At 44.2% G+C, this 25,974-nt stretch overlaps 1 protein-coding gene across 2 annotated transcripts in view; it reads right to left on the bottom strand.

Annotated features, from left to right (window-relative positions):
- KCNT1 (potassium sodium-activated channel subfamily T member 1) overlaps positions 1-25,974 on the bottom strand; it is a 184,646-nt gene that overhangs the window by 23,581 nt on the left and 135,091 nt on the right. For both annotated transcript variants that reach the window (XM_054998023.1, XM_054998022.1), the window contains 8 exons: positions 25,819-25,927; positions 23,929-24,037; positions 19,803-19,952; positions 17,984-18,222; positions 7,903-8,119; positions 5,359-5,464; positions 2,006-2,178; positions 47-118 (listed from right to left, as the gene is read on the bottom strand). In XM_054998023.1, the coding sequence (XP_054853998.1) occupies positions 47-118; positions 2,006-2,178; positions 5,359-5,464; positions 7,903-8,119; positions 17,984-18,222; positions 19,803-19,952; positions 23,929-24,037; positions 25,819-25,927 (1,175 nt within the window). The remainder of the gene's footprint in view (positions 1-46; positions 119-2,005; positions 2,179-5,358; positions 5,465-7,902; positions 8,120-17,983; positions 18,223-19,802; positions 19,953-23,928; positions 24,038-25,818; positions 25,928-25,974) is intronic.

The raw sequence follows: 25,974 nt of genomic DNA, 5'->3' as shown, positions 1-25,974 counted from the left end.
ATGCCCATCTCTCGTGTAGAAACCCAGATGGCCTAGGGATGCTTACTTATCAATAGTGCCTTCCATATAGTAAACCATTGGGAAACAGCAGATCGCTTCCAGAAAATGATGATCAGGCCTATAAAAGGAAATAGCAAAAGTAAAATATTTCATTAAGGCTTTTTAAAACATGGCTTGTGGCTTTGCTTTGATGTAAATGGCCAGTTCTCCAGCTGACAACACTAATATTGTCAGGTGTGGCATGGATTTCTTCCTCCCTGCATAACTAGTGTGAAATAAAAATGGCACCTGCCAATTAGTTATGCTCCAGTCCTCACAAACAACATGCTTGGGTGCTGATGAACAGTTCGTGGGCAGGCCTATACTCACAAGCCGTAGCAGCATTCTTGGCCTCTAGTAGGCTTGTCGTGACATGGCTGTAGCCCTGGATGGGCATCTCACTTGTCTGGGCTGTGCCAAGAAGGCATCGCAACATTGGGCTGATGGGTAGCAGCAGCCAGTCTGGGATAGAGGGGAGGGGTGTATGCCTCTGGATGGGTTCCCAACTTAGCACGTGCATCAGTTTTGTGAGCATCCTGTTGAATGCTCAGGAACACGCATGGAACATTTTTGAGTGTTTGGCATGGAATGCTTGCAAATATTTATCTTGCAGTGGACAAACACAGGCACACAGCTGTGTTTATCCATCCCTAGATACAATCAAGATGTAAAAATGTGAAATGGGGTATACATTGGGCAAATGTATCACAGATAGTTTGTAATTGGAATAAAATATGTAACATTTGCAGTAATTAAATTGGTGGCAGATGAAAAACCAGACATCAGCTTGCTCAGAGGCTTAGTGAGGGCAGCAAGCCAGATAGCGTGTTACTCTCACAGATCTCACAGGCCTTCCTCTGTCTGCAGCCTAACACCATAAAGTACATTCCAAAAACAGTAGATGGAAAAAAGACAAGCATCTTGGCCAGTTACCGGGATCTCTGTGTGTGTATGTGTTACACAATAGTGTCTGAGATGGCACATTGTACAACAGTAGCTGTAATTTATCTGGACAGTAAGAATTTGGAATTTCAGCAGCCAACCCCCCACCTAAAGGTCCCCAGCCATCCTTCACATGCCCCAGACTCGATCATCTGCACGGGAGACTAGTCCAGAGGTAACTTCTATTTATGCTCTTAAATTACTTATGTGGTACATGGATTTCTCTATACAGTTTTTGAAGCCAGCCAGCTTTACCCATGGCCATACAACATCTGGCAGCAGTGAATTCCAAGAGTTAAACTGTACTTTGCGTGAAGGGCTTGCTTTGCTCTGTCCCTATTTGTGGAAGGGAGAAAAGTTTCTCTCTATCCAGTTTTTCCACATTGTGCATCTTTTAATGAACCGTTATCATATTTCCCCATAGACATTTTTGGGACACATTCTAACTCATTCATCATTCTTCTCAGGGAAGTTGCTCCTTATGAACCCTGTCATCCTTTGGAAAATCCTTTTCTGCATCTTTTCCAGTCCTCTTTGAGATGGAGTGACCAGAGCTCCATATAGTATTCCAGATGTGGTACCACCACAGATTATATAAAGGCATTATGATGCTGTTAGTTAGATTTTCAGTCTTTCCCCTAATAATTCCTAGCATCCAGCTTGCCTTTTGCATGGTTGCTGCTTACTTTCCCCAAGTGGTGTTAGAAGTGCCATTAATTCACAGGCAACTTAGGGTTTTCAAGGCAAGAGATGAACAAAGGTGGTTTTCCATTGCTTGCCTCCACATAGTGACCCTCATCTTCCTTGGTGGTCTCCCATCCAAGTACTAACCAGGGCCAACCCTGCCTAGCTTCTGAGATCTGATGAGATCAAGCTATCCTCCTGTTCTCTAGGCTGGGGCATAAACTGGAAGGAACCTCAAGGGCCAGGGTGAAACTCACAAACTGGATTAAAATTTACTGGAGCATCAGATATAAAATGCACTCTGAAATAGGTGGAAAAGCCCAGCTGGAGAAGCACTTACTTGTTGTCCAGCAACAATACAATAGGGTTTAACTCTTTCCGCGACCGATAATATGCACGGAGGGGGACAATGAAGTTGTAGAGCCCATTTCCAGCAGTCTCAGCAGAAACAATTATTAGTTTGTTTTTAAAGCCATAAGCCTTAGCGTCTTCATAACTGTTGTGCTTGCAACCCTGGAAAGAAAAATGAAAAATAATTCACATTTCCCATCATTTTATGCTTTATTTTAACCTGTGGTTACTTACATTTATAAGTTTACCACTATAAGAAAATAAATGCATAAGAAGTACTGCCATCCGCTAACTCAAGAACTGAAGGTAATTATTCACCTGTCTTTTCACTGATGGGTCAACAATTACATTTAAACATATTTGCAGATTACCAAACCCACAGAAATAGGTGACATTTGGGCTGGATATAACACAGCTGAAAACCAATCCCAATGTGATTGTACCTACAGTTGTATCAAGTTGCATGTGACTGTTCCTACAGTTGTATCCAAATGTGATTGTACCTACAGTTGTATCTTTATATGCTTCTACCAATGCACAGGAGCACATCATCGAAACAAAGACTCTTGATGCAAGCATACATAAAAACATGTTAAAATTGCTTGGGGGCAGGGTTTTATCAATGTGGTAACACTGGAGACAGGAGTGAGGCAAAAGATAGGAAGGAACTAATTGTGGTGTCAAACTATGCATAAGCCAACTTTGAAATTAGTTTTAAAATTCTCCAAATTGAACCAGAACAAAGGACAAGCAGAACACAGCATAGATGCATTCTAGAGCAATAAAGGCAGGGCTTTTTTTCAGCAGGAACGCGGTGGAACGGAGTTCCGGAACCTCTTGAAAATGGTCACGTGGCTGGTGGCCCCACCCCCTAATCTCCAGACAGAGGGGAGTTTAGATTGCCCTCTGCGCCGTGGCATGGAGGGCAATCTCAACTCCCCTCTGTCTGGAGATCAGGGGGCGGGGCCACCAGCCATGTGACCATTTTCTCCGAGGGCAACCCACTGAGTTCCACCACCTCTTTTCCCAGAAAAAAAGCCCTGAATAAAGGAATGGGAGCAGGGGGAAATCTGCCACTCCTCATTGCAAGCATGTGAACAAACCTTTCCCATGTTCTGCTTTTCAGATGTTTTTCCCCAAGAGTAATGGAAGAAGGGTTGGAAATTTTTTAAGAGCTGCTGTAGCATGGTGGTTAAGTGGCTGAGTTGCGAATCAGCACTCTACTGGTTTGAATCTCACCACTGCCGTGAGTTCAGCAGGTGGGCTTCTGTAAGCTGCTCCTCTCAGCACCAGCTCCCCAGCTGGATTGTGGGGATGATAATAGCACGGATCTTATTCACTGCTCTGAGTGGGGCACTAATCTGACTAGAAGAGTAGTACATAAGCACTATTATTATTAAGTGGATATGTGAAGACCTGCCTCTCCCGCAGGCTGGACTGCAGATAGAAGGCAGGTAATGAGACCCTCCCTCCCCCACCCCCCTTTCCACTGGCTGTATTCCACACCCTGCTTGGTATACAGCTGTGCAATATGTCCAAAGTGTTTGGATGCTAAACAAGCTTTATCTGGTACGTGCAAACATCTGGTATTGGCAGCTGATCAAAGACCATAATCAGGCATGGCACAAGCAATGAATTAGTCTTTTCACTCAGATCTCCCCCTGCTGTGCCAGCTCTTTTCCTCCTGATGCTCCCCCCTCCCCACAATTTCTTCCCAGATCCCTGCCACATCCTATTTCTTGTTCCTTTGATCTTGTAAAGCTTCTCATTCATTGGGGACTTCTTGCAATATGAGCAGGAGAAAGGAGAAGAGAAAGCAGTATAGAGAAAAGAGAGCTTTTTCTGGAATAAGGAATGGGAAACGCAACCACCCTGATGCAATTACTGTATTTCTTTTATTTTTTGCCCAGGGCCAGGAATTCTGGGGATCCTGGCAAAGATGCCCCCTGAAGACCCCCTCAATAGACTGGGTATTGATGGAGCAGCCTAGGGCACATTAATTGAGAGAGCATCTCCAAACTCTCATCTGAAATTGAGGAGGGGATTTCATGCCACAACCATATGCACTGAATGCGGGAGGATTCATTGATGGGGATGGCCAGACAGTGTGCGGGGAGTGGAAGAAAGTGAAAGAGATCTTTTGCAGATGGCGAGGCCTCTTTGAATTGACCTGTGATAAAAAGGCAGGAGGTGTGGCATCCTTGCTCTCAATATATATGCAATAGGAGAAGGTTCTTCCAAACAGCAACCAAGAAATAGAAAAATACCTTTATAAAGGCCCCTAGATCTGTAACACCCAAGAGGGTCCTGACCCACAGATTGAAGAACACTGCTCTACAGGAAGCAAAACCATTGTGGTGAACAGTTGGAGTCAGGCTAGGATCTGGGCCAAACTACACGAGACGCCTGACTCGTGTCACGTTCTCGCAAGTTTACCTAGGTAGTGTAGCAGGACGGGAAGGAAAAAGTCAGCGAGGAGAGCCTGAAGCTACCAGGTGGCCAGCAACGGTAGTAGGAGCTGCCACCACCGCTGCTGGACTAAACCATCCCTTCTCACATAGAGGGGAAGGAGTCTCCTTCCCCTTTCTGTGAGAAGGGATGGTTGAGTCTAGCAGCAGCAGTGGCGGCAGCAAGACCCTCAGCAGCTCCTTCTGCTGCTGCTATCTGCCTGGCAGCTTTGGGCTCCCCTCATTGACTCTTTCCCTCCTGTCCTGCTGCTGCTGCTCTGACATGCCCCCTGCCCCCTGAGCTCCCGTAGGGAAACCTGAGCGGAGTGGACTTTTGCAGAACAGCAGCAGCAGAGCCAGAAGGATGGCAGGGAAAGATTCACTGAGGGGAGCCCGAAGAGAGCCAAGCCCGAAGCTGACAGGCGGCTAGCAGTGGCAGAAAGCTCTTTTCAGGCTCCCCTCACCAACTCTTTCCCTCCCATCCTCCTGCCGACTACTTGCAATATCCCGACTCGTGTCGGGCGTCTCGTGTAGTTTAGTGCCCGGGGAAGGCCGAGAGAACCTGGAATATTCTTTGAACCCTGGGTGATAAAAACACACTGGAGAGACAGATAGACAGAACCAAAGACACTGATCTGAATAAACACAGCCTCTTACCTGGGATACTACTGAATTTGCAGGCCCGCTGATGCGATAACCTCCCCTTTAAATTTTGCTAATCCCTTTTCAGTCTGATTCTGTTTTATGATTTTATGGAACTTCCAATTGTGCAAATTGAAACTGAGGAGCCTTTATTTTCCATTTTCTCACACCAGTTTTTTTCTCATTAAATGTCTATGATAGGGGAGGGAGGGAGAGCTAGAAAAGGGGCTTGTTCAGACGTCTCTGCTCTCACCTTATCCAAGCGCAAGCAGCAGAAAGGAGCCTTGACGGGTAAAAGATGGCATAATGTGGGAGAACTTCCGATGTAGGGCGAGTTGGGAGGATATCCTTTCACATACCTGGAGAACAAAAGGAGATGTGATCAGGATTCAGCTTGAGACTTAGGGCCAAGGTCAGCGTGACAGCATGCATGGGTCCAACCTAGGGACATTACCATTGGGGTGTTTCAGCACTTGAAAAGGTACGTGGGGTGGAGCAAACAAGAACACCACAGCCCACTATGCTGAGGGTTCAGTTCTTAGCAGCATATTTAATCTTTCTAAAATGGTGGTGGTGGTGTCCACAGACACCATTGCATCTACTTTGGCTCTCATTTAGGGATCTCTCAAAACATTTCAGCTTTCCCAAATACATCCACATGATGGCACTGCGATGCCACCAAAAATAAAGCATTTCTCCCACTGGCTCAGCTGGGGTCTCGGTAGCAGCAAATTAAAGAGGAATGCCACCCAGTAATACAGCTGAAATGAAGCAGAAAACCATTAATAGGAGGTTAATTTATGCAAATAGACTTTTAGCGCAAGAAATAATAATAAAAATGTATGGCACTGCTTTGGCAGAACAGCAGGCTGGATTCTTGCTGGGACTTCTAATAGATGGAGCAGAGAGCTGATGGCTTTTTACACGCCATAACCCACCCATACAGCCAACCTTATTAGCAGGACTTTGAAGTAGATAAGTTCTTCTGTTGTAAAATGCAGCCTCTGCATTTCAAAGTAATGTTCTTTGGGGACTTGAAAACACCTGATCTCAGGTGAGGTCTGTAGCTATGGCTAGTTTAAATGATTAGCTGTACAGTGTTCTAACTATCCAGGCAGGTCAAACCTGCTATTCCTTTACCTGGGTGTTCATTAAAGCAAAGTTAAATAAAGCAATATCTCCAGTAGTGCCCATAGACTTCAACACTCTCTGGTGCTTTTCAATTAACTACAAGGGGTATTTCACTGATACGAAGGAGGCATCTAGATGGTAAAAGCGGGTGATCAAAGAAACCTTAGTAGATTAAGCTCAGCCACCATAGTTCACAAAGATACGATTAAAGGAACTTCAAGATGAAAGGGGGGCTTTGCACTGTATTTTGCTGGGTGAAATCCCTATGTCCAAAATGAGCACGATTTCAGGCTGCCAAGCATTCAGCCCTGACCTGGATAGCCCAGGTGAGCCTGATTTCGTCCAATCTCAGAAGTAAAGCAAGGTCGGCCTTGGCTAGTAATTGGATGGGAGACCTCCAACGAAGACTAGGGTTGCAGAGGCAGGCAAAGGCAAACCACCCCTTAATGTCTCTTGCCATGAAAACCCCACTAGGGGTCGCCATACACCAGCTATGACTTGAGGGCGCTCTCCACCACCAAGCACTCGGCTCAGCCCTTCCCGACTGTAGGACAGCCCAGCCATATCTCGAGGGGAAAAAACACATCCAGGATTGGCTTGTTTTTCTTCGGTAGCAGTTTGTCAAAGGGAAAAAAAGGCGAGAAAACCTGAGGTCAGGCAAATAGTGACATTGCAGGGCCAGACAGAACAACCGAGCCTGAAGAAGACTGACAGTTAGTGGTTAGCGTTGGAGACACCCCCAGTCAGAGCCCTGGATGCCACTCATTTCATGAGCTTGAACCAGTCGCCCCTTCAGCCTAACCTACCTCACAGGCTTACTGTGGGAACGAAGAGGGGAGAGAAGAACCATATACACCATCCGGAGCTCCCCAGAAGAAAGGTGAGGTAAAAATGCAGGAGGCGAATAGCAAGCCAGGTAGGTTGGGGGTGGAAGAGGCCTGGCAAACACTGGAAATGGCTTCCTTGGGTGAACCGCTGCTCAGTTGGGATGCGCAATGGCAGCTCTGGGGCTTGTACAGTTGGAGACAGTGACCAGCACTTTCTGATCACTTGATTCCTCAGCTAGACTTCCCCCTGGTTTCTCTCTGCTGGCTTGAAAATCCTGCAGTTCCTGCCTCTGATCAGTTAGTGGTGGGACTAGAAAGACGCCTGGTTTCTGCCTACAAAGGACTTATTTGGGGTTCAGGCAGGAGAAACTTGCAAGAATCCCAGTGGATACTTAGGTCTAAAACCTCACTTGCACTGATGCCTAATTCACAGAAATAGCAGAAATAATGTGTTTCTCTTCTTGTTTGAATATGAAGGCCAAGTTCTCCTCCTTTGTGATGTTTATGTAAAAGCAGGTGTCTGCGATGCTGTCAATCATGTTCCATGCCCACATTGCTTCACACTACGGGTAGGGTGTGGCATGACTGAATGCTTCTCTCTCAGAGACAAACTTTTCCCTGCATGTTAAAAACTAGCAAGCAAGAGACCTGGCTAGAATAGAACCTTGATACTCTGGTTTTCTTGATGAAGGGAACTTTTTTTAAAGGCAAAAAAAATGGCAAATCATGCGATTCCAGCATTTGCATTTGAACACAGCATAGGAACCGTTTCATCACTTCACCTGCTGTCTCCGTGACTCTAATCCTGAAACAAAGAGATTAACCAATGGCTCACTAACTCTATAACAGTAAGGCCTTCATCGTCTGACTGAGTCATCTCGTCCTCTGATTGGTCGCTGAGCATATCACAAGGTAAGAGGGAAGAACTGTCGGCCACCTCCAGGACCGGGGCGATGCTGGGCCTCCTTTTCCCTGAGCCGTTCTCTGCAGGAAGGGTGAGCTTGCTGTTGTTGGCAGGTCGACATTCGGTATTTTGTAGGTCCATGGCTACCGTGCCTGAAACGGAAGTACAAGAGGCATCAGGCTGCAACAGTTTGCTCATTAGGCCACCAATTGGTGTGGAGAAGGCTGCAGGACCTTCAAGCAGGTAGGCAGAACTCAGATAATCCACAGCTACTAAACGTCTCTCGTTTCTCCTCAATTCTTGTTTAACTAGGAGAATTTCTAATCTTAATTCTGAAGCATATGTAATTGTATTCCTTCATATTCTCATTTCCCCTCTCTGTGTTACTGATATATGCATGCACTGTCACAAATTACTGCAAGACACACACATATAATCCCCATATGTGTGGTTGCATCAATATTCTTTTTTTTATAGTGTATGACTGCATAAAGATTCTTTTTCTGCAATTTTTTAACTACAAAGCATGGGCCTTTTCACACTGCTTACCTTCAGTCTCAATGAGCCGGAACATCGTGCAAAAAACGTGGAAGATCGCGTTTTCTTGCGTGAGATTTGCGTGATGTCGGGCAAATCTTGCACGAGAAAAAGCGATCTTCTGCATTTTTTGCGCGATGTTCCGGCTCATTGCGACTGAAAGTAAGCAGTGTGGAAAGGCCCCATTCCTGCACATTGGTGACATCCCAAGGAACGAATCTGATTCTTCAGCAAGATTGCTTTTTTGCTGTGTTTTGTTAGTGTGTATTTGCAACTTGCTAATGTGAAGCAGGAAAGAAAAAGACACACCGATGAAGGTGAACACTACCACAAACTGCACATATGTGTGGCTTGGTGCAAAATTTAGAAATTAAAATGGAACAGCAGAGGATTCCTAATGCATCAGCTCAACTTTGGAAACAAGATTCGAAACTCCAAAAATCCAGGGAAAAATTGGAGGAGGAGAATTTCAGAAACATTCCTAATTGGAAGGGCTGCCTCAAGAAACGTCTAAAATTTACCACTTGCATGGTCTTCACTAAATCAAGTCTAATCTTGGGTTGTTTCTGCTGTACACTCGGATTGAATACTACTGCAAAAGTTAGGTCTAATGGACCAGCACACATAATTTTTATTTTTATTTTACTTTATTTATACCCCACCTTTCTCCCCAACAGGGTCCCAAAGTGGCTTACATCTTTCTTCTCTCCTCCATCTTTTCCTCACAATAACCCTGTGGCATAGATTAGACAAAGAGTGTGTGACTGGCCCAAGGTCACCCAGCAAGCTTCCATGGTAAAGGAGAGAAGTGAGCCTGGTCCATCACCGTAGCCACTATACCACACTAACTCTCAAATGCAATCCAAGAAACAATTTTCAAATGCAAAATAAATCAGTAAAATAAATAAAGCAACTTGGCTCCAGAGAGCATACAGAGAGCCCTGCTGCAGGATCCACAAAGGCAGCCCTAAATGCTCTTTGCTAGTGGTGAGTCTACAAGGCGGCCTTCTTGGCTGCAGCTCCTAGATTGTAGAATTCCTTCCCTCCTTCTTTGCTGGCCTTTCAGAAGTGCTCCCCCCCCCATTTAAGTTACCATCAACTTATGATGACCCCCTCATAGGGTTTTAAAGGCAAGAGACATTCAGAGGTTTGCTACTGCCTGCCTCTGCGTAGATGGTCTCCCATCCAAGTGCTAACCACGGCTGACCCTGCTTAACTTCAGAGGAGAGCACTCTAGCCTGGGCCATCCAGGTCAGGGAAGAATGGCCTTTGACAGCGTTGGATGCTGTAATTGTTATGTCTGGGGTCTTCAATATGACTCTGTTTTGTGATTTTATGGAATTTTTGATGCTTTTAATCTAATTGTACTTTCTGTGTTCTATTGCAAGCCACTTTATGCATTTAATATGAAAACCAGGGTATTAATTTGCTAAAATTAAAAAAAAAAATTACCTCCCCCGCCTCAGTCCTTCAGAAAATCTTGCCTAAATTCATGATGTTTTTCAGGTAAGGAGGAGGAAAGAAAAATTTCTTAGCTATTTTAGCAATACAAAAGTCTCAAGGAGAGAAAACTGCTTGAGTACTGCCCCCCCCCCCCGCCGGACCCTTCTTATGGATCTTTTTACTCTTACACGCAAAGCATTCTTTATTCTGCAAAGTGAACATAGATGGGTATAATAACCAGGATCAAAGTTTGACACAATGCAACAGTTATTAGCCCTTTCACGCCCAGCCGTCTGGGTAACTGTCTTTGCTTTGTCATGAATCTTAGTTGCCACTGAAAACCAGCCCTGGATGCTAATTGGCAAACCCAGGGAGGGAGAGGCAGGAAAATGGGAAGAATAATCCTTGACACAGTTAGTGGGAAGGTAGGGGGGGTGCCTTTCAATGGCTCAAGGTGTGGGCGGAAAGGAGCTGCAATTGTGGAGGGGAAATGAGTCAGGGATGGCAAAAATAGGCCCATTGCATCTCACCCACAGCTCTCTCTGTGCAACATCACGTGAGCGAAATGAGCCAGAACACTGCCATATTACCAGCATGCCATTCGAAATAGTTTAAGCTTGCCTGGCCTTGAAAATGTAGCTGTACAGAACATAGCTGAGACAGCAAGAGAACAGAGCTGTACAAAGCCGGTTCAAACCAGCTAGATAAGAAATACATTTTCACTTAGAGCTGAAAAGAGAAGGACGTTTCGCTTCAGCAAGAAGGTGGGCTTTGTCTCAGAAAAGGGCTTTGTCTCAGAAAGGCAAGGTATAAAAGACCTCCCCCTGCTTAATTTGGGTGGGCTCAGAGTGTTTTACTTGCTTGAAATTCTGTTCCCATTTTATTCATGGAATAACTTCTTTTCCTCTTCAACGTTCTCTGGAATGGTGTAATTATTTTGGGCAAAATTGCACCAGATCAACCAGATCTTGCAAATTTTTGCAACACCGTGGCCTTGGCAGGGTCTCAAAGGTCGATTTCAACTGGAGCTGGAAATAAATGGCTCCCCAAAATTCTCCTAGGAACTTTGGTGTCACATATTCCCTGGATATTCACCTCTATATATTTACTTCTTTTACCCCAATAAACTCTTACTGGCCCTCCTCCCAGGTTTTCTCTATGTTGTTTGTTTATATGTCAATTATGTTTTTACTGTATTTATATATGTATCTTAAATGTAATTTTAATGTTTTAATTATCTGTTGTTTGATGCCTTGAGGACTCTATTTTGGGTAGAAAGGCAGCATGAAAATAATAAAAAAGACTACACCTTGCTTTTCTGCCCAATGGTGACTTAAAGTAACATACCTCATTCTCTCCTCTGCTATTTTACAATAATTCTTGCAAAGGAGGTTAGGCTGAGACAGCAATATCACCCCGACAAGCTTACATAGCAGAGATGTGAACCTGTGTTTCCTGGATCTTAGTCCAGTGTTCTAACCACTACACCATCTTTCTTTAGGTATTTGCTAAACATTCCCCACAAATCTGATATCTGTATTTGACTCTTGATGACACATTGAGTGTGACCGAGATTGTCATTTTGACACAAAGCAATTTGATCAGCCCAGTTTTATGAGGAACATCTCTCTCCTCTGTCATTCCTTGGCAAGTACTATTACTCAGTATGTGGCATGACATCATAGGCTGCCGTTCAGTCGGGAGATGAGCCATGGGATAATATCACACTGTTCATTGTGGTATACTAGAAGTTACCAGAAAGAGGGGAGGTAGAGACACAGAGTCCTGTTCTAGTCCCAAAAGCTGACATTTTGAAAGGAAAATTCACACTCAAAATCCAGATTTGCCAGTCAAATTCAGAAATCCACATTAAAAAAAAGATGTGAACTGCCAAGATCTGAAAGGCTGCTGAATGCTGAATATTTTAAAGTCTTTCATTCAGCTCCCAAGCTAGCATTAAATGTTCTTTCTTTAACCCTTAATACAACCAATTGTTGCATGCTTCCTTTTTTGGGGGGGACACGTTTTTACTGATAATCCTTGTTGCTATTTTTTAAAAATTTGGACCAGATTGGGTATATATATCATCTGGGATTTTTATTCTGCAGTGAACTTCATTTAGATACTTCTACCCAGAGCTTTTTTTCAGCAGGAACGCAGTGGAACGGAGTTCTGGAACCTCTTGAAAATGGTCACACGGCTGGTGGCCTTGCCCCCTGATCTCCAGACAGAGGGGAGTTTAGATTGCCTTCCGAGCCGCTGAGCAGCGCGGAGGGCAATCTAAACTCCCCTCTGTCTGGAGATCATGGGGAGGGGCCATGTGACCATTTTCTCCGAGGGCAACCCACTGAGTTCCACCACCTCTTTTCCCAGAAAAAAAGCCCTGCTTCTACCCTATTTTTCTACTCAATGGGGACCTGAAGTGGCTTACAATATTGCTCTCCCCTCCTCCTCTCTGCCTTATCTTAGCAACAACCACTTCAAGTTAGGCTGAGAGAGAATGACTGGGCCAAGGTCACCCAGTGAGCAGAGCTGGGATTTTAACTTGGGTTTCCAAGATACTAGTCTGACACACTAACCACTACACCATGCTGTCTTGGAGGTGCCTTGGATATGGTGGTATAAGTATATAAAATAAACCAAACTAGTCTACCAGAGACTGTCCACCATTATGCTGTCATATGAAATCGCCTCAGGCCTAGTCAAACATCTGGCCCTCTTAGCTCAATATTGTTTACATTGTCATCAGCTCCCCAGTCGCAGTCAAAATGTCTTTCCCAACATCTGCTTCCTGAGATGCTTTTAACTGGAGGTGGCAGGGGATTGAACCCGGGACTTTCTGCATAAAAAGTAGGGTTGCCAACCTCCAGGGGGTGGCTGGAGATCTCCCAGAATTACAACTGATCTCCAGGCCACAAAGATCAGTTCCCCTAGAGAAAATGGCAGCTTTGGAGGGTGGACTCTATGGTGTTATAACCTGCTGAGATCCCTCTGCTCCCCAAACCCCACTGTTACTGGGAATGGGTCTCCTTGCAAGTAAATGGGGGAATTCGCAGCAAGGAGGAAGGCTATGTGAGAATGATAACAGGATATCTCCACCAGTATTTACGGGGTCCCTTCCCCAATGTAGCAGACAAGACTAGTGATCTTAAAAAAGGGGGAAAATTCTCTCTCGCACAAGATGCCTAGGAAAAGCAGGGGTGAAGGTGGAATTGATTTTAGGGATTTCAGGGCAATAATTATCTATCCGAAGAGTAGTGTCATCCATGGAGGAAGAGCTTCAAATGTCCAGTGTTCTTGGCCAAGAGAGAGAGCCTTAGGGAGAGTGACCCTAAGGGATCCAGAAAGCATGCATGATTTGAATGGCACCAGAGCCCTGGTTCTTATAGGGAAAAATGTGTCCTGAGGCTGGACAGCCCCCTCAGCTGTTGCAACAAAGACCTTAAAGGTCAATTCCTGGGAATTAAAAAGGTTTGATTACTTTGATTACTTGCTACCGGGATGTGTGAAAGGAAATGCAAAATCTAATGTCCTAAGAAGGGTGACTCAACGAGAGCCTGTCTTATCACCACTCATGCCCGCAGCTGGGAAGGCAGTAAATACAATCACCGTGGTCACTCTGCATTTGCATCAATGTCCTATTCATGCTTGATCTCCTGGATGGGACTCAGCAGCTCTGGCTGAAATTCCCCCTGTTGTAGATCAGGCTGCATTAATCCAGGGGCCCTGCGATTTTTATATTGCAGGCAGCTATCAAACAGCTATTAAATATGGTGGAGGCAGGAACTGACTACTTACACCACCCTCTCCAGGCTCCACCCCCCAAATCTCCAGGAATATTCCAACATGGAGCTGGCAACTCAGATGAAAAGCATGAGCTCTGCAATTGAGATATGGCCTCTCTACTTGCTAGACCCAAATACTGAAACAATTCTTACCCTCTTGAAGTAAACTAAAAGGTTCATCAGTATAATCAACCATCAGGAACTCAACAGCCTTTGAGTTCCTGTTGGTCCTTTGAAAAATAACACTTACATAACTTATATAAATAACACTTATATATATATATCTTAACATTTGGATACCATTGCATCCCCACCATCAATGAAAAAAAGCCCAGTCTTGCGCAGAATATTTCTGACCCTTACGTCTTCTGATATGGAACATTTTATTCAGTCTAGCCAGAGACTGAACTCCCTTATTTCCATAAGGGAGAAACTTAATGAAGTTTTTAAAATCGGAGTATGATTCTTAACCCAATTTTTAAAATCAAGAATTGTAATCCCTGTATCCTTGCCCATAATTATTCACACAAGCCATTTCCCCATCAAGATTCAGTATTAAGATAAACAAGAGTGTGCCCAAATCACTTTCTCAAAATTGTCCACCATTAAAATCTTCCCAAGATGAACATTTTCTTAAATTAAATTGGGGCCTTCATTCTCATAAAACAGAAGGTCTTAACCCAAGGTAGTAAAAACCAGCACGAATCCAGCCCTGTGATCTCAGCCTAATTTCCTCACAGGTGAGGAAAGCTTTATTGAGAGCCAGTGATGCATAACGGTTAGCGAATCAGACTAGGATTCGTTCACTTTCTGTTGAATCTGCCATAAAGCTCATTGGGTGGTATTGGGAAAAAAGAATGGGGGAATCCATCTGTGTTGCCCTGAAGCTCCTTAAAGGAATTAAAAAACCCTAAATAATAAATACATTTACCCATCAGATCATCCCTAAATGTAGTGTTATTAGTTTTTCCAGTTAGAGAAAATTTGTGGATTACATTTGGGATATTTTAAAAACAAAGAGGAGCCAACAAGGGCGAATTTAGTTCTGCTTTCGTCTCATGTTTTTTCAGAGAACCTAGCAGCTGGCTTTCCAGCATAAGAGCTCTCCAACAGAAGGATGACAGAAATTAACAATTCACTATAAAAAAGCGAGATAAACCAATATTATAAAACAGGCTAGAAGCCAACTTAGGCGTAAAAAATAGGGATGATTGGATATGGTTAGTTCCATTTCTTTTTGATTTTGTATGTCATCATCACCCGTTTCTCAGACTGACTCATTTCCATTGCTGTCCTTGATTTTTCTCCTACTTCTTTTATACTATTTTTATATTCTACATCATTTGTATACAAATGATGCAAAAATTAACATGGAAAATGTATCCGTTTTAACAGGAAACATTTGGTGCAATATGAAAAACTGGGGCAAAACCCATCTGGTTTTTTCTGACAAGAGATAAACAAAATCAAAATGGGAGCATCTGAATTGAAACAGACAGCTTTTTGAAACTGGGTTTCATCTCTAGTCAAAAACAACTGAAATGGGAGCATGATACCCACAGGAACTGCGTGTGTAAACAGACAAGTTTTTAAAAGGTCAAGATCTTGGGACATGATAAAGTACAGCACAGGGATCACAACTCCACATGCCTGATCAGTCAGTAGCCAGAAACTAGGGACATATATTTCTTTGAGCTTCATGTTTCAAATGGTTGTAAAATGTGCACTTAAATTTTATGGTTAACGTACTGGCTAAGTGCTGTAATAATAATAATAATAATAAATATTTCTTTGCAAGACACTAAACCATTTAAGAGTAACAAAAGTTTTATTAATAGAACTAACAAACAGGATAGGAAAGAAAAGAAACAAAATAGCTGTCTTGCTAGCCAAGATCGTTCTAAACGAAGCATTCTGCAGATAGACAAGGAGAAACCTTATTGGAAAGAAGGTACTTCTATATTCCTATAGTATAACTTGCTTGCTGCCCCCTGCTGGATCTTTTTCTCTTCTTTGTACACAAGACACAGCTTTACTCCAATAGTTTGAACCTTCTTTTTTATTACATTCACATCCTGCCTTCCTTCCATCATGGAACTCAAGGAAATTTCCAGAGCTAGAAAGCTCCAAGGTCTCTTATCCAAGAATTGATCAGATCCAAACCAGCTTAGCTTCAGCAATGTATTATGGGCCTTCCAACTCTACCCCAAGGCAAAATGCACATCCCATCTCATGACCACACTGGGAGACAGCCCCTCTGCCCCGCTAATTGCACTGGAATTAGTGCTGTTTGTTTTTGATTTTTTTTATTGCAAGCATTTACTGATTTAGTTTTGCAAGTGGTTATTTCCCCCAAGCATCTTTCTCCCACTCTTCCCTCCCTGGATTGCTAGCTGAATGCAGGCTTATTTTCTTGGAGAACAATCATTGTATGTCTTTTTCATCTTTTGTGCAAAGATCCCTGCCGTGATCCAGGCGAACAACAAGCAAATTGCATTTGGCAAATACATTTGTGTTTTGCTAGGAAGGCAATAAAACCAGAGCGAGATAAGGCTGATAGAAAGAAAACGAGGACACAATTTACAGCATTTTTAGTTTCCAATTCCGCCTTCAGATGGGAGATATACTTTGGCCTCACTCGTGCTTGTTAGAATGAAAATACCACCATTTATTTTTTCCAAGTTGCTAGCTCTCACGTTTGTGAGAATTAATAAATGTCACAATATGACAACAAACAGCTACAATATGACAACGAACAGCTACAAATTAACAGATTTACTAGTAATTATAAAATTAAAAGTTAGGAATAATACATGACCTAGTGCCCCCCATGCCCCCTCTCCCATAATGTTGGGGTAAAGATAACAAGATATTCCTGGCAATATTCTCTCCTCCACTGACCTCTGATGCAAGGTGTGTGAATAAACTTGGTTCCCGTTATTTAAAAAAAAGAAGAATGCTTAATTTCACAGAGAATCTGGTAATTAAAGAACAACTGCAATTCAAAATGAATTCAGCAGCATTTCAGCTGAAAACAGGCAGTTGTAGGTCAGGTGGAAATTTGGTTTTGGGTTCCAACATGTACATGTGTGTGTACTAAGATCTCGGTACTTGCTTCCACTTGGAGATTTAATAGCTATAGATCCAGAGAAATTAGCTGAAATTTAGAGGCCTCTATGTGAATAAAAATGGTGAACACAAGGTAAAAAAGGTAAAAGTAGTCCCCTGTGCAAGCACAGAGTCAGTACTGACCCATGGGGGGACGTCGCATAACAATGTTTTCTTAGCAGACTTTTTGTTACGGGGTTATTCCAATAGCTCATAATCAGAATACAGCCCCCCAAACACATCCATAACCAAGCCACTTTGAACTCCAAATATCATTTTAAAAAAATCTAAAATATTGCACCTTTTGCAACATGGTTTGCTATGTCTCTTTACTCTCAGAGAGCCAGTTTGGTATAGTGGTTAAGAGCGTGGGACTAATCTGGAGAACTGGGTTTGATTCCCCACTCCTTCACTTGAAGCCAGCTGGGTGACCTTGGGCCAGTCACAGCTCTCTTAGAGCTCTCTCAGCCCCACCCACCTCACAAGGTGTTTTGTTGTGGGGATAATAATGACATACTTTATAAACCGCTCTGAGTGGGCATTAAGTTGTCCTGAAGAGCGGTATATAAATCGAATGTTGTTGTTGTTATTCATTATTCGGGGATGTGGTATGTGAAATTCCAGTGTTGGTGTCCTGTGCTTTCTATAACGCAATTTTACTCAGGAGATGTAAGTTTGAGAGACAAGTATATTTACACCACTGCGCTAGGTGGACTAGTCTGATTCACAGTAAGGAGAATTCATATTGGAAAGGATCACAGTTCTGTAGTACAGCACCATGAAAGATGTCTCTGCATCAAGCCCCAGCCGTTAAAGTATCTCAGGCAAAAGGCGGGATTTCCCTTTGTCTAGAGTGATTCCGCACACGTTGGATAATGCACTTCCAATCCTCTTTATAGATCATTTGGAACGGATTTTGTTGTGTGTGGAACAAAAAATCCACCTCAAGCGATTGATAAAGTGCATTGAAAGTGCATTATCCAACGTGTGCGGAATCAGCAGATTGACTGTCAGAGTAGACAATACCGACCTAGATAGATCAACGGTCTAACTTGGTATAGGGCTGCTTCATCCGTTAAAAAATACAACAGGTCCTCACAATGCACCACTGGGAAAGAAACCACAGGGGCTGAGGCAACTCACCCATGCTGGCAATGATGCTGTGGACTGGTAACCTTGATGGTCCGTCATAGATACTCCTCCCAGAAAATCCTTTCTTCTTCTGTTTCTCTTCTTGTTTGAATATGAAGGCCGAGTTCTCCTCCTTTGTGATGTTGATGTAAAAGCAGGTGTCTGATGCTGTCATGATATGCCGTGGTCCAGGGTTGAGGAGGATGCTCTTGTTTTCCTCTCTCCTCACGCCCATTAAGCAGACGCCATACCTGAAAGAAGCACCCAACGGCCCTGGATGTAACACAACACTCCACCAATAGGTGAATATCTTTCAAAAAGAACGTGTGAGGAGGAGGATAAAAGGTAGGTTGTGGGGGGAAATCCAGAATACCAGGATATCTTAGTTTGGTCTATCTTCATTCTTTGTTTGACTCCTTTCCTGGCAGTTTCATTCTTTGCCCAGAACTCTGCAGTAGCCTTCCAGGCCCAAATTCAAACCGTCACACATTTGAGTTCTAGGGTTGCCAGTTCTGATTTGGAAAATTCCTGAAGATTTGGGGGTGGAGCCTGGGAAAGGTGGGGTTTGGGGAGGGGAGGGTATAATGCCATAGAATCATAGAAGTCACCCTCCAAAGCAGCCATTTTTGCCAGGGGAACTTATCCCTGTAGTTATAGTTCTGAGAAATCTCCAGACCCCTCCCCCAAAGCTGGCAATCCCCCTAGTTCTGACAGTTCATATGTATGCCTGTCATCTTTTAAGAACAAAAGGGAGATGTTCTCCATTCTTATTTATCCCTTGCGTTTACATTTTAAACAACTAGTGTCCAAGGTTACTTTTGTTTCCCTTTCTTTTTCTTGTTTTACTTATGATTTTGAGAAGACTGCATATTTATCATCCCATATTTTCATTCCCAGAAGAAGCTCTACCAATCCCATTTTTATCCTAACCTTTTCCCAAGGAGATTAAGGCAGACATAGGACTCTCCTTCCTCCATTTTTTCCACATAATGAACTTATGAAGTAGGTCAGGCTGAGAGAAAGTGCCTCAAGAAAAGCCAGTAAGATACAGGGCTTTTTTTCTGGGAAGAATGGTGGTGGAACTCGGGGCGAAGCTACAAGTGACGAATGACACTTGAACGGCAAGTGTATTTCTCCCTGTTCACTTGCGCTCCACTCAATCCTCTTGCCGTTCAAGTGTCATTCGTCACTTGTAGCTTGGCCCTCAGTATGTTGGCAGCACACGGGGCAACTCCTGGTAGGAGGTAGTGCCCCAGTACCACATGCATACGTACAAAGTGTGCATGCACTCCCGGGACCGCACGATGACATCACTTCCAGGAGGTAACATCATCGCGCAGGGTGCAGCCACCCCCGGGAGCACTCCCGCAAGGAGGGGGAGTTTAAATTTCCCTCCACGCCACTGGCAATTAAAAAAGAAAAAGAAAAAAAATTAAACTTCCCCCTTGCTCCAGTTGACTGGTGCCAGTTAGCTTGAGCAGGAGGGAGATTTTAAAGTTTAATGGTCACCGGCCACATGACCATTTTCTAGAGGTGCCGGGACACCATTGCACCGCGTTCTGGCTGAAAAAAAGCCTTGAGATTTCACATCTGAAGTGGGGTGGTGATGATTTGAATCTAGTTTTTCCTGGCCCTGTTTTGACAGAGTAACCACTACACTGCACTGGCTCTCAAGATGTCCTCATTCCTTATTTTGGGTACTCCATCATCACCTGCAAATCCACTCTGACCTAACACTTTCAAATTAATTTACAGACTTGCATCTTCTCCTAGAACCTCCCCCCCAATCCATAGACCCTGGTTCTTTATCACAATGCCATTTTCCTCTCACTTTTTGTGTGCATGGAAAGATGCATAGGTGAAGCTTTTCCCATCATACTCCATGAAAAACTTGCTGTCGCCCATCCGGATGTGGTATACCTCATTGCCCGAGCAACGTCCATACATTCTTTGCCACTGCTCTGGAGATTCTTGCCCCTCTCTGGAAACAGATTTAAAAAACAAACAAAGACCCATTAGGCTTTGCATTCAGACTCCGTAACTCCTCAGTGTACTTTTGAACATACACATATATGAACAAAGCTGCTTTATACTGAGTCAAAACCACTGGTCCATCCAGCACAGCGTCATCTACTATGCAATGGCTCTCAAGCAGAGCAAGAGCTGGTACCTGCCACCTATCAACTTTTACCTGGAGATGCCAAGGGGTGAACTGGGAACATTCCACACACATGGTGGGTGCTCTGCCACCGAGCTATGGCCCCTCCTGTTATGAAAACGTAAGATGATTGATCCATCCAGAATTATCTGCTGTGATTGCTGCTCTCCAGGATCTCAGGGCCAAGCTACAAGTGACGAATGACACTTGAACGGCAAGTGGATTGAGTGGAGGGCAAGTGAACAGGGAGAAATACACTTGCAGTTCAAGTGTCATTCGTCACTTGTAGCTTGGCCCACAGGCAGAGAAAAGTCTTCGCAAACCTGCTTCTGATTCCCTTTTCAATGGAGGTCTGGATTTGGGACCTTCTGCATGCAAAGCACGTCCTCTGTCTCCAATCCATGACTTTTAATAATAATGACAACATTCGATTTATATACCGCCCTTCAGGACAACTTAACACCCATTCAGAGCGGTTTACGAAGTATGTCATTATTATCCCCACAACAAAACACCCTGTGAGGTGGGTGGGGCTGAGAGAGCTCTAAGAGAGCTGTGACTGACCCAAGGTCACCCAGCCGGCTTCAAGTGGAGGAGGGGGGAATCAAATCCAGTTCTCCAGATGAAAGTCCCGTGCTTTTAACCACTACACCAATCTGGCTCTCTGTGAAAATGTTGCTTTCTTTTGCCCGACGATATCCTATCCTTAGGTCACTCCAGTTGAGCATGAACCACATGAACTAAGGGGAAAATGTTGGTGGGCTAATGGATCCCAGGACCACTGTCTGTTGACTCTGTCCTCTTTTCTTCCTCCTCTAGTCTTATAGAAGTACCTCCTCCTCTGTCAGCACTTCAGCTACAGGCATCTTCACAGAGTCCCAGGCTGCCTTCTCCATCAGTGTGGGAAGCTGCCAAGGCCCATGCCAAGCCCTGGCAGCAAACCCCAGCTGCACAGCCGACTTACCTCCTTCTTGCAGTAAGGCAAGTGGCTCAACCTCAGCCAGGCCAACTGGAGGCCTTTACTAGCCTGCGTGGAGCAAGCACAGGCCCTAGGCTGCTGAAGTTGCTCCTGGAGAGGCCCCAGATTCAACCGGGGCAAGCTTCATAAAGGGAAGAGCAAATGTCTTACCCTGGGCTGCGGTGGGGTGGGAGGAACCAGGGGGATGCAGAGTCTACTCAGCCCTCCCATTGAATAGGCTGAGAGAAGGGCCAGTGGCCCTGGGTCACTCAAGGAGCCTGGGTTGGTATCTGGAAGAAACCCTTTAAAAGCAGGTCCCAGTGAGGGCTGAGGAGGAAGACAAGGGAAGTGGCCGCTGGAGTGTGCTGCCCCTCCTGGGACAGGAGAAGAACAAGGTGATGTGACCCCCTTCCCTGCCCCTCTGAGGTCCAAGGATATCTGCCTTCAGCAGCCGGCAAGACCAGACTGGGGTGTTGTTGAGGGAAGAGCCTTACAACCACACGTGGCTTTTATTGTAATGAGCAAAAATGCAATGACAATGGATCTCCAGAAAACTCGGCCTGCTTCTTCAGCTGAACAGCTGCCCGATGACAGTCGCGACATTCTTTCATTTACCGATGCGTTCATTTCCCTTTCCCACAAGGAAATGCCAGTGCCTTTATTTTCATAAAGGGTCAGCACATTGGGTTGTATCTACTGAAGCTTGCAGGGACTTGCAGCTCAAGCCCCACTACCGGTTTGGTTCTGATCTGAGTTGACTGGAGCACTGGGAAGGGTGTCAGTCTGGAGCCACGTTCAGTTCCAGTAACTGACGTGAGAATGCATGCAAGACAGGGGGCCAGCCAGGCACTGTTTGTAGGAAGGTGAGGGAGCTACATCTTAGCCATCTATCCTATCCTATCTTTTCCCACCTTTCCAGAGGGGGTTGGAGTGTTCAAACAGCCTCGGAGCTAGCTGAGCCCAGAGGCCCTGCACCTCAGAGGCCACTTGCCTTGGGCCCAAGCCATGTTACCTTGACAACGGATCTAGGCCCTCCCATGGTGCATTGGGGTAAGTGGCGGCTGGAAGTGGCTGATGGCAGGGAGGTGTGCAGAAAACTCCGTTGTAGAAGCTCCACCGCCAATATGAACGTCTCTGTAGGGATTCAGTGGTGATGAAAGTCTCATGCAGAATCCTTGCTGTGTGGAAGCAGCGTGGCTTTCGGTTTATCTATTGATTAAAATATTTGCATCCTGCCTTCTTCTCCACCAAGAGCAACCCAGGGCAGCTGACTACAAGCCTAGTAGTCAGCAGCAAACCCCTCCCCACCCCCATTTTTATCCTCACAGCAATCTTGAGTTGTAAGCAGGGCTCATTTTGAGGGGGAACGCACAGGAACGCAGTTCTGGCAGTTCCCCAAAGAGGTCCCGCCCGCCTGACTCTCAGCCATTTGGGCCCGTTTTGGCCTGGATTGGGCCAAAATGGCCCGGATTGGGCCTCTGACGGGTGGTGGATCACTGTCCCGCTCAGCAGCAGCCCGATCCTGACCATTTTGGGCCCCTTTTCGGCCATTTTCAGCCCCTTTTTGCCATTTTGGGCCCAATTTCGGCCCTGAATGGCCAGGATTGAGTCCAAAACAGCCAGAATAGGTGATGTCAGGGGGTGTGGCACATGCAAATCAGTTATGCTAATGACACCCTTCTGGTGGTGTCAAGGGGTGTGGCATATGCTAATGAGTCGTGCTAATTAGTTATGCTAATGACTTCTTCCAGCTCTTTTTCTACAAAATGACCCCTGGTTGTAAGTAAAGCTGAGCGACTGGCCTCAGCAAGTTTGATGGCTTGAGTTTGTCACAAGTGCCACACACTAACCATTACACAGGGCTGGCTCTCTAACACACACAAGTACAAAGTCTGGTTGTCAGTTAGGCCAAGATCTAGATCAGGATCAGAAATATTTTCAGCCACGCCAGGAGAACCAAAGGCCGTTTTGTGCATGTATGCATGTGGGTGCATCGTGACCTATGGTGACAGGCACCGGCTTAAAGAACCAGGAAGACTTTTCCAGTTGAGGTCCCAGCACCTGATCTTGAGAGGCTTTCGGGGATTAGCTGCCAGAAGCTAAGCGAAGGCCAGTAGATAAGACGGCAACCAGCTGAGCACGCTGGGCCGCATGCCCTCAGCCTCCGTTGGGCTATCTCGATAATTCACTTTGGCTCCTCATTGCTCAAAACCCAGCGAGCCGCATCTCTCAAATGGGAAAATAACCCACGCTGCCATCATTCATGACAAGTAATGGAAATGCTCCCTAAACGTATTTTATGGATGCTTGCAATGCATGACTGGAGAGATCAGAGGGAAGGGTATGAATCAAACAGCCAGATAGCGAATGCACGTTGCTGTGAATAAGGGTGATGGCTTGTGCTGGCGCCTGCAAGTTTCAGAATGATGGCACATGCTCCAGAAAATACAGGTGCTCTTTCAATCCCAGCTGTCATGCTGGGAAATAACCTCTTTTCATCTGCATTTTCATTATGAGCCCAGCAAACTGAAAAGGGATTGGTGTTTGTAATTCCCAGTGTGATCTGTTTTCAAATGGGAGGTTTCACTGCTATTCAAAAGCATATTCTATATGCGCAGAGAAGCCATAGCTCACGGAGTGGTCATTTAAAAAACCAATTAACTGCAGATGAAGAGACAGCCTCTCAAGTGTGGCAGCAGTATCTTGAACACATTTTTTTCAGGGCAGAGAACGTATATCTAAACCAGTTCTGCCACATTTGAAACATATCTTCCTTCACTCTTTACAGTTTGGTCATTCTGTCTTTCCCTGCTTGCTCTTATCAACAATTCATTTACTTACTGTCCTCTGGAGGTATGAACTAGGAGGGTGATGAGCGTTGAGGTCGCAGGGCAGACACAATTCAAAGCCAGCATGGCGTATTTGCATTCTTCTTCGCAGACCACATGATCTGAAATGTTAAAAAGCCTTGCAGTTATTCCTACAGCACAACACAGTATTTTGGGGTCACCACAATGGAATTTCTATGCACTGAAAATTATCTTACATTCAGGGTTGACTTCCATTCAGTAAGTATGATGGCTTGTGAGTGAATCAATAGGGAGGTTCGGAAAGCTCTAGCTAAACAGGTTAGATTCTCTGATCGGCTGGAACGCTCAATCTCTGACTCAAGTCTCACAAACATTCTTTGTGCATCAAGGCATCACCATTCTTTAGGATATTTTAATCCTTCCGTACCAAACCATTTTTATTCTTGGGAGTGCACTTGCAATCATAGACTTAATATTTCCAAAGCCATGAGTTTATTAACTCAGCTGCTTATATCTGAAAAGCTCCATTTCAACTGTGCTCCTCTCTTGTACGAACTGAACCTGTGATTCTTCTGTTTTCAGGCCATTTTCATATTTCCATAAATATATGCATTTTTCAGCATTATATACTATATGTATTAGTATCACATATATTGCATATTACAACTGTACACAATACATATACTACACAAATGAATTTTCAGACTCAACAGTGGAGAATGGAAACTTCTGACAAAACTATAAATGAAAAAGGGAAGATTCAGTCGTTCATATCCTTGTTCACATATATCGAATTGTGATGCTTCTCAGGGGCTCTGGATTTGTCACACAATATCCTTGCCAGCCCAGCCTGTTCTGTTTCTTTGGTCTACATGAACACAGTGTATGGCATTTTCTTTTGAATTCTGTTTTAGCTTGCCATTTCCACAACGTGGGGATTGGACCCAGCAATTGGACTGCCCACACAAAAGGCCCAGAATTTGATTGCTTTATGTCCCTGTTCCTACTCAGTAGGATGATCTCAATTAGGTGCAGGAGAGGATAACAGCGCCTTATTTTCATTCTCTACCATCTATGCTTTCGGCTGATAAAAAACCTACCCAGGGAACAATGAAAACAAGGATGAAATAAGCAGAAAAATAGAAAAAGAATTGGAATCTGCAGAACATTCACAAAAATGGACCAACAAGGAGAAAGCCGGAATTGGTCTAGCTCATCTGAAAATCCAAGTTTCACTCTAGCTTCTTCCTAACAAGTTCTCTTATAGAATAATCATAAATAAAGTTACACCGTCCTCAAAACATCAGAGTCAATGGGCTTAGAAAGGTGCAACTCTGCTTAGAATGGCACTGGTAAATACTGAGTAACTCAATAAAGGTTTTTAAGGTACTATGGTACTGTATTCTCTTTTTTCCCCAAAAATAAATTGAAGTAATCCATTTTACAGACATTTGTTATCTCAGATTAGTTAAAAATTTAGAGAAATAGATTTGTACATTCAAAACCTCAACGCTGTAACAACAATAATCCCTCCCTGCACTTCCAAAGACCATTTCAGCTGTAGTTAGAATATTGCAGCAGCTAGCAATTCATGCCAAAAGTAAATCAAACTAAATTAAAATATATTTATTTCTGATCATAACTTTAAAAAATTGCACAAGTATTTTTCCCAACAGTAATGATGCTCAGGAGTGGCAAAATCTGGATTGTTATTGGCAGAAAGTAAAAATTAAAATTTGTCTACTCAAAAGTATAGGTCATTTGAGTGGCATACAAAATAAAACCATATAAATTGTAAGTTGTGTATTCCCAAGTAAAACTTTGGAAGCTGGATTTGAGGCATGAAGTTTGAGAATGATCTTCCTGAGACCCACCGTTTCAGCGTTCTGCTTGGTTTTTAAGGAGAAAGAAAGGAACCTACCAGCAAATTTCACATGAAACTTATTTTCAGGCTTGAGGATCTGAACGTAAAGGGGGCAATTGGGAGCAAAGTCCTTCACTGCCCAGGCTCTTAGGATGGTTTGATGATCCTACACAAAGGAGAAAATGACAGAAAACCTCCCTTGCACGCTTGTTT

The sequence above is a fragment of the Eublepharis macularius genome, chromosome 14 (assembly GCF_028583425.1).
Source record: "Eublepharis macularius isolate TG4126 chromosome 14, MPM_Emac_v1.0, whole genome shotgun sequence".
In the NCBI taxonomy this organism is placed as follows: domain Eukaryota; kingdom Metazoa; phylum Chordata; class Lepidosauria; order Squamata; family Eublepharidae; genus Eublepharis; species Eublepharis macularius.
This window is presented reverse-complemented; position numbering and strand designations above follow the sequence as displayed.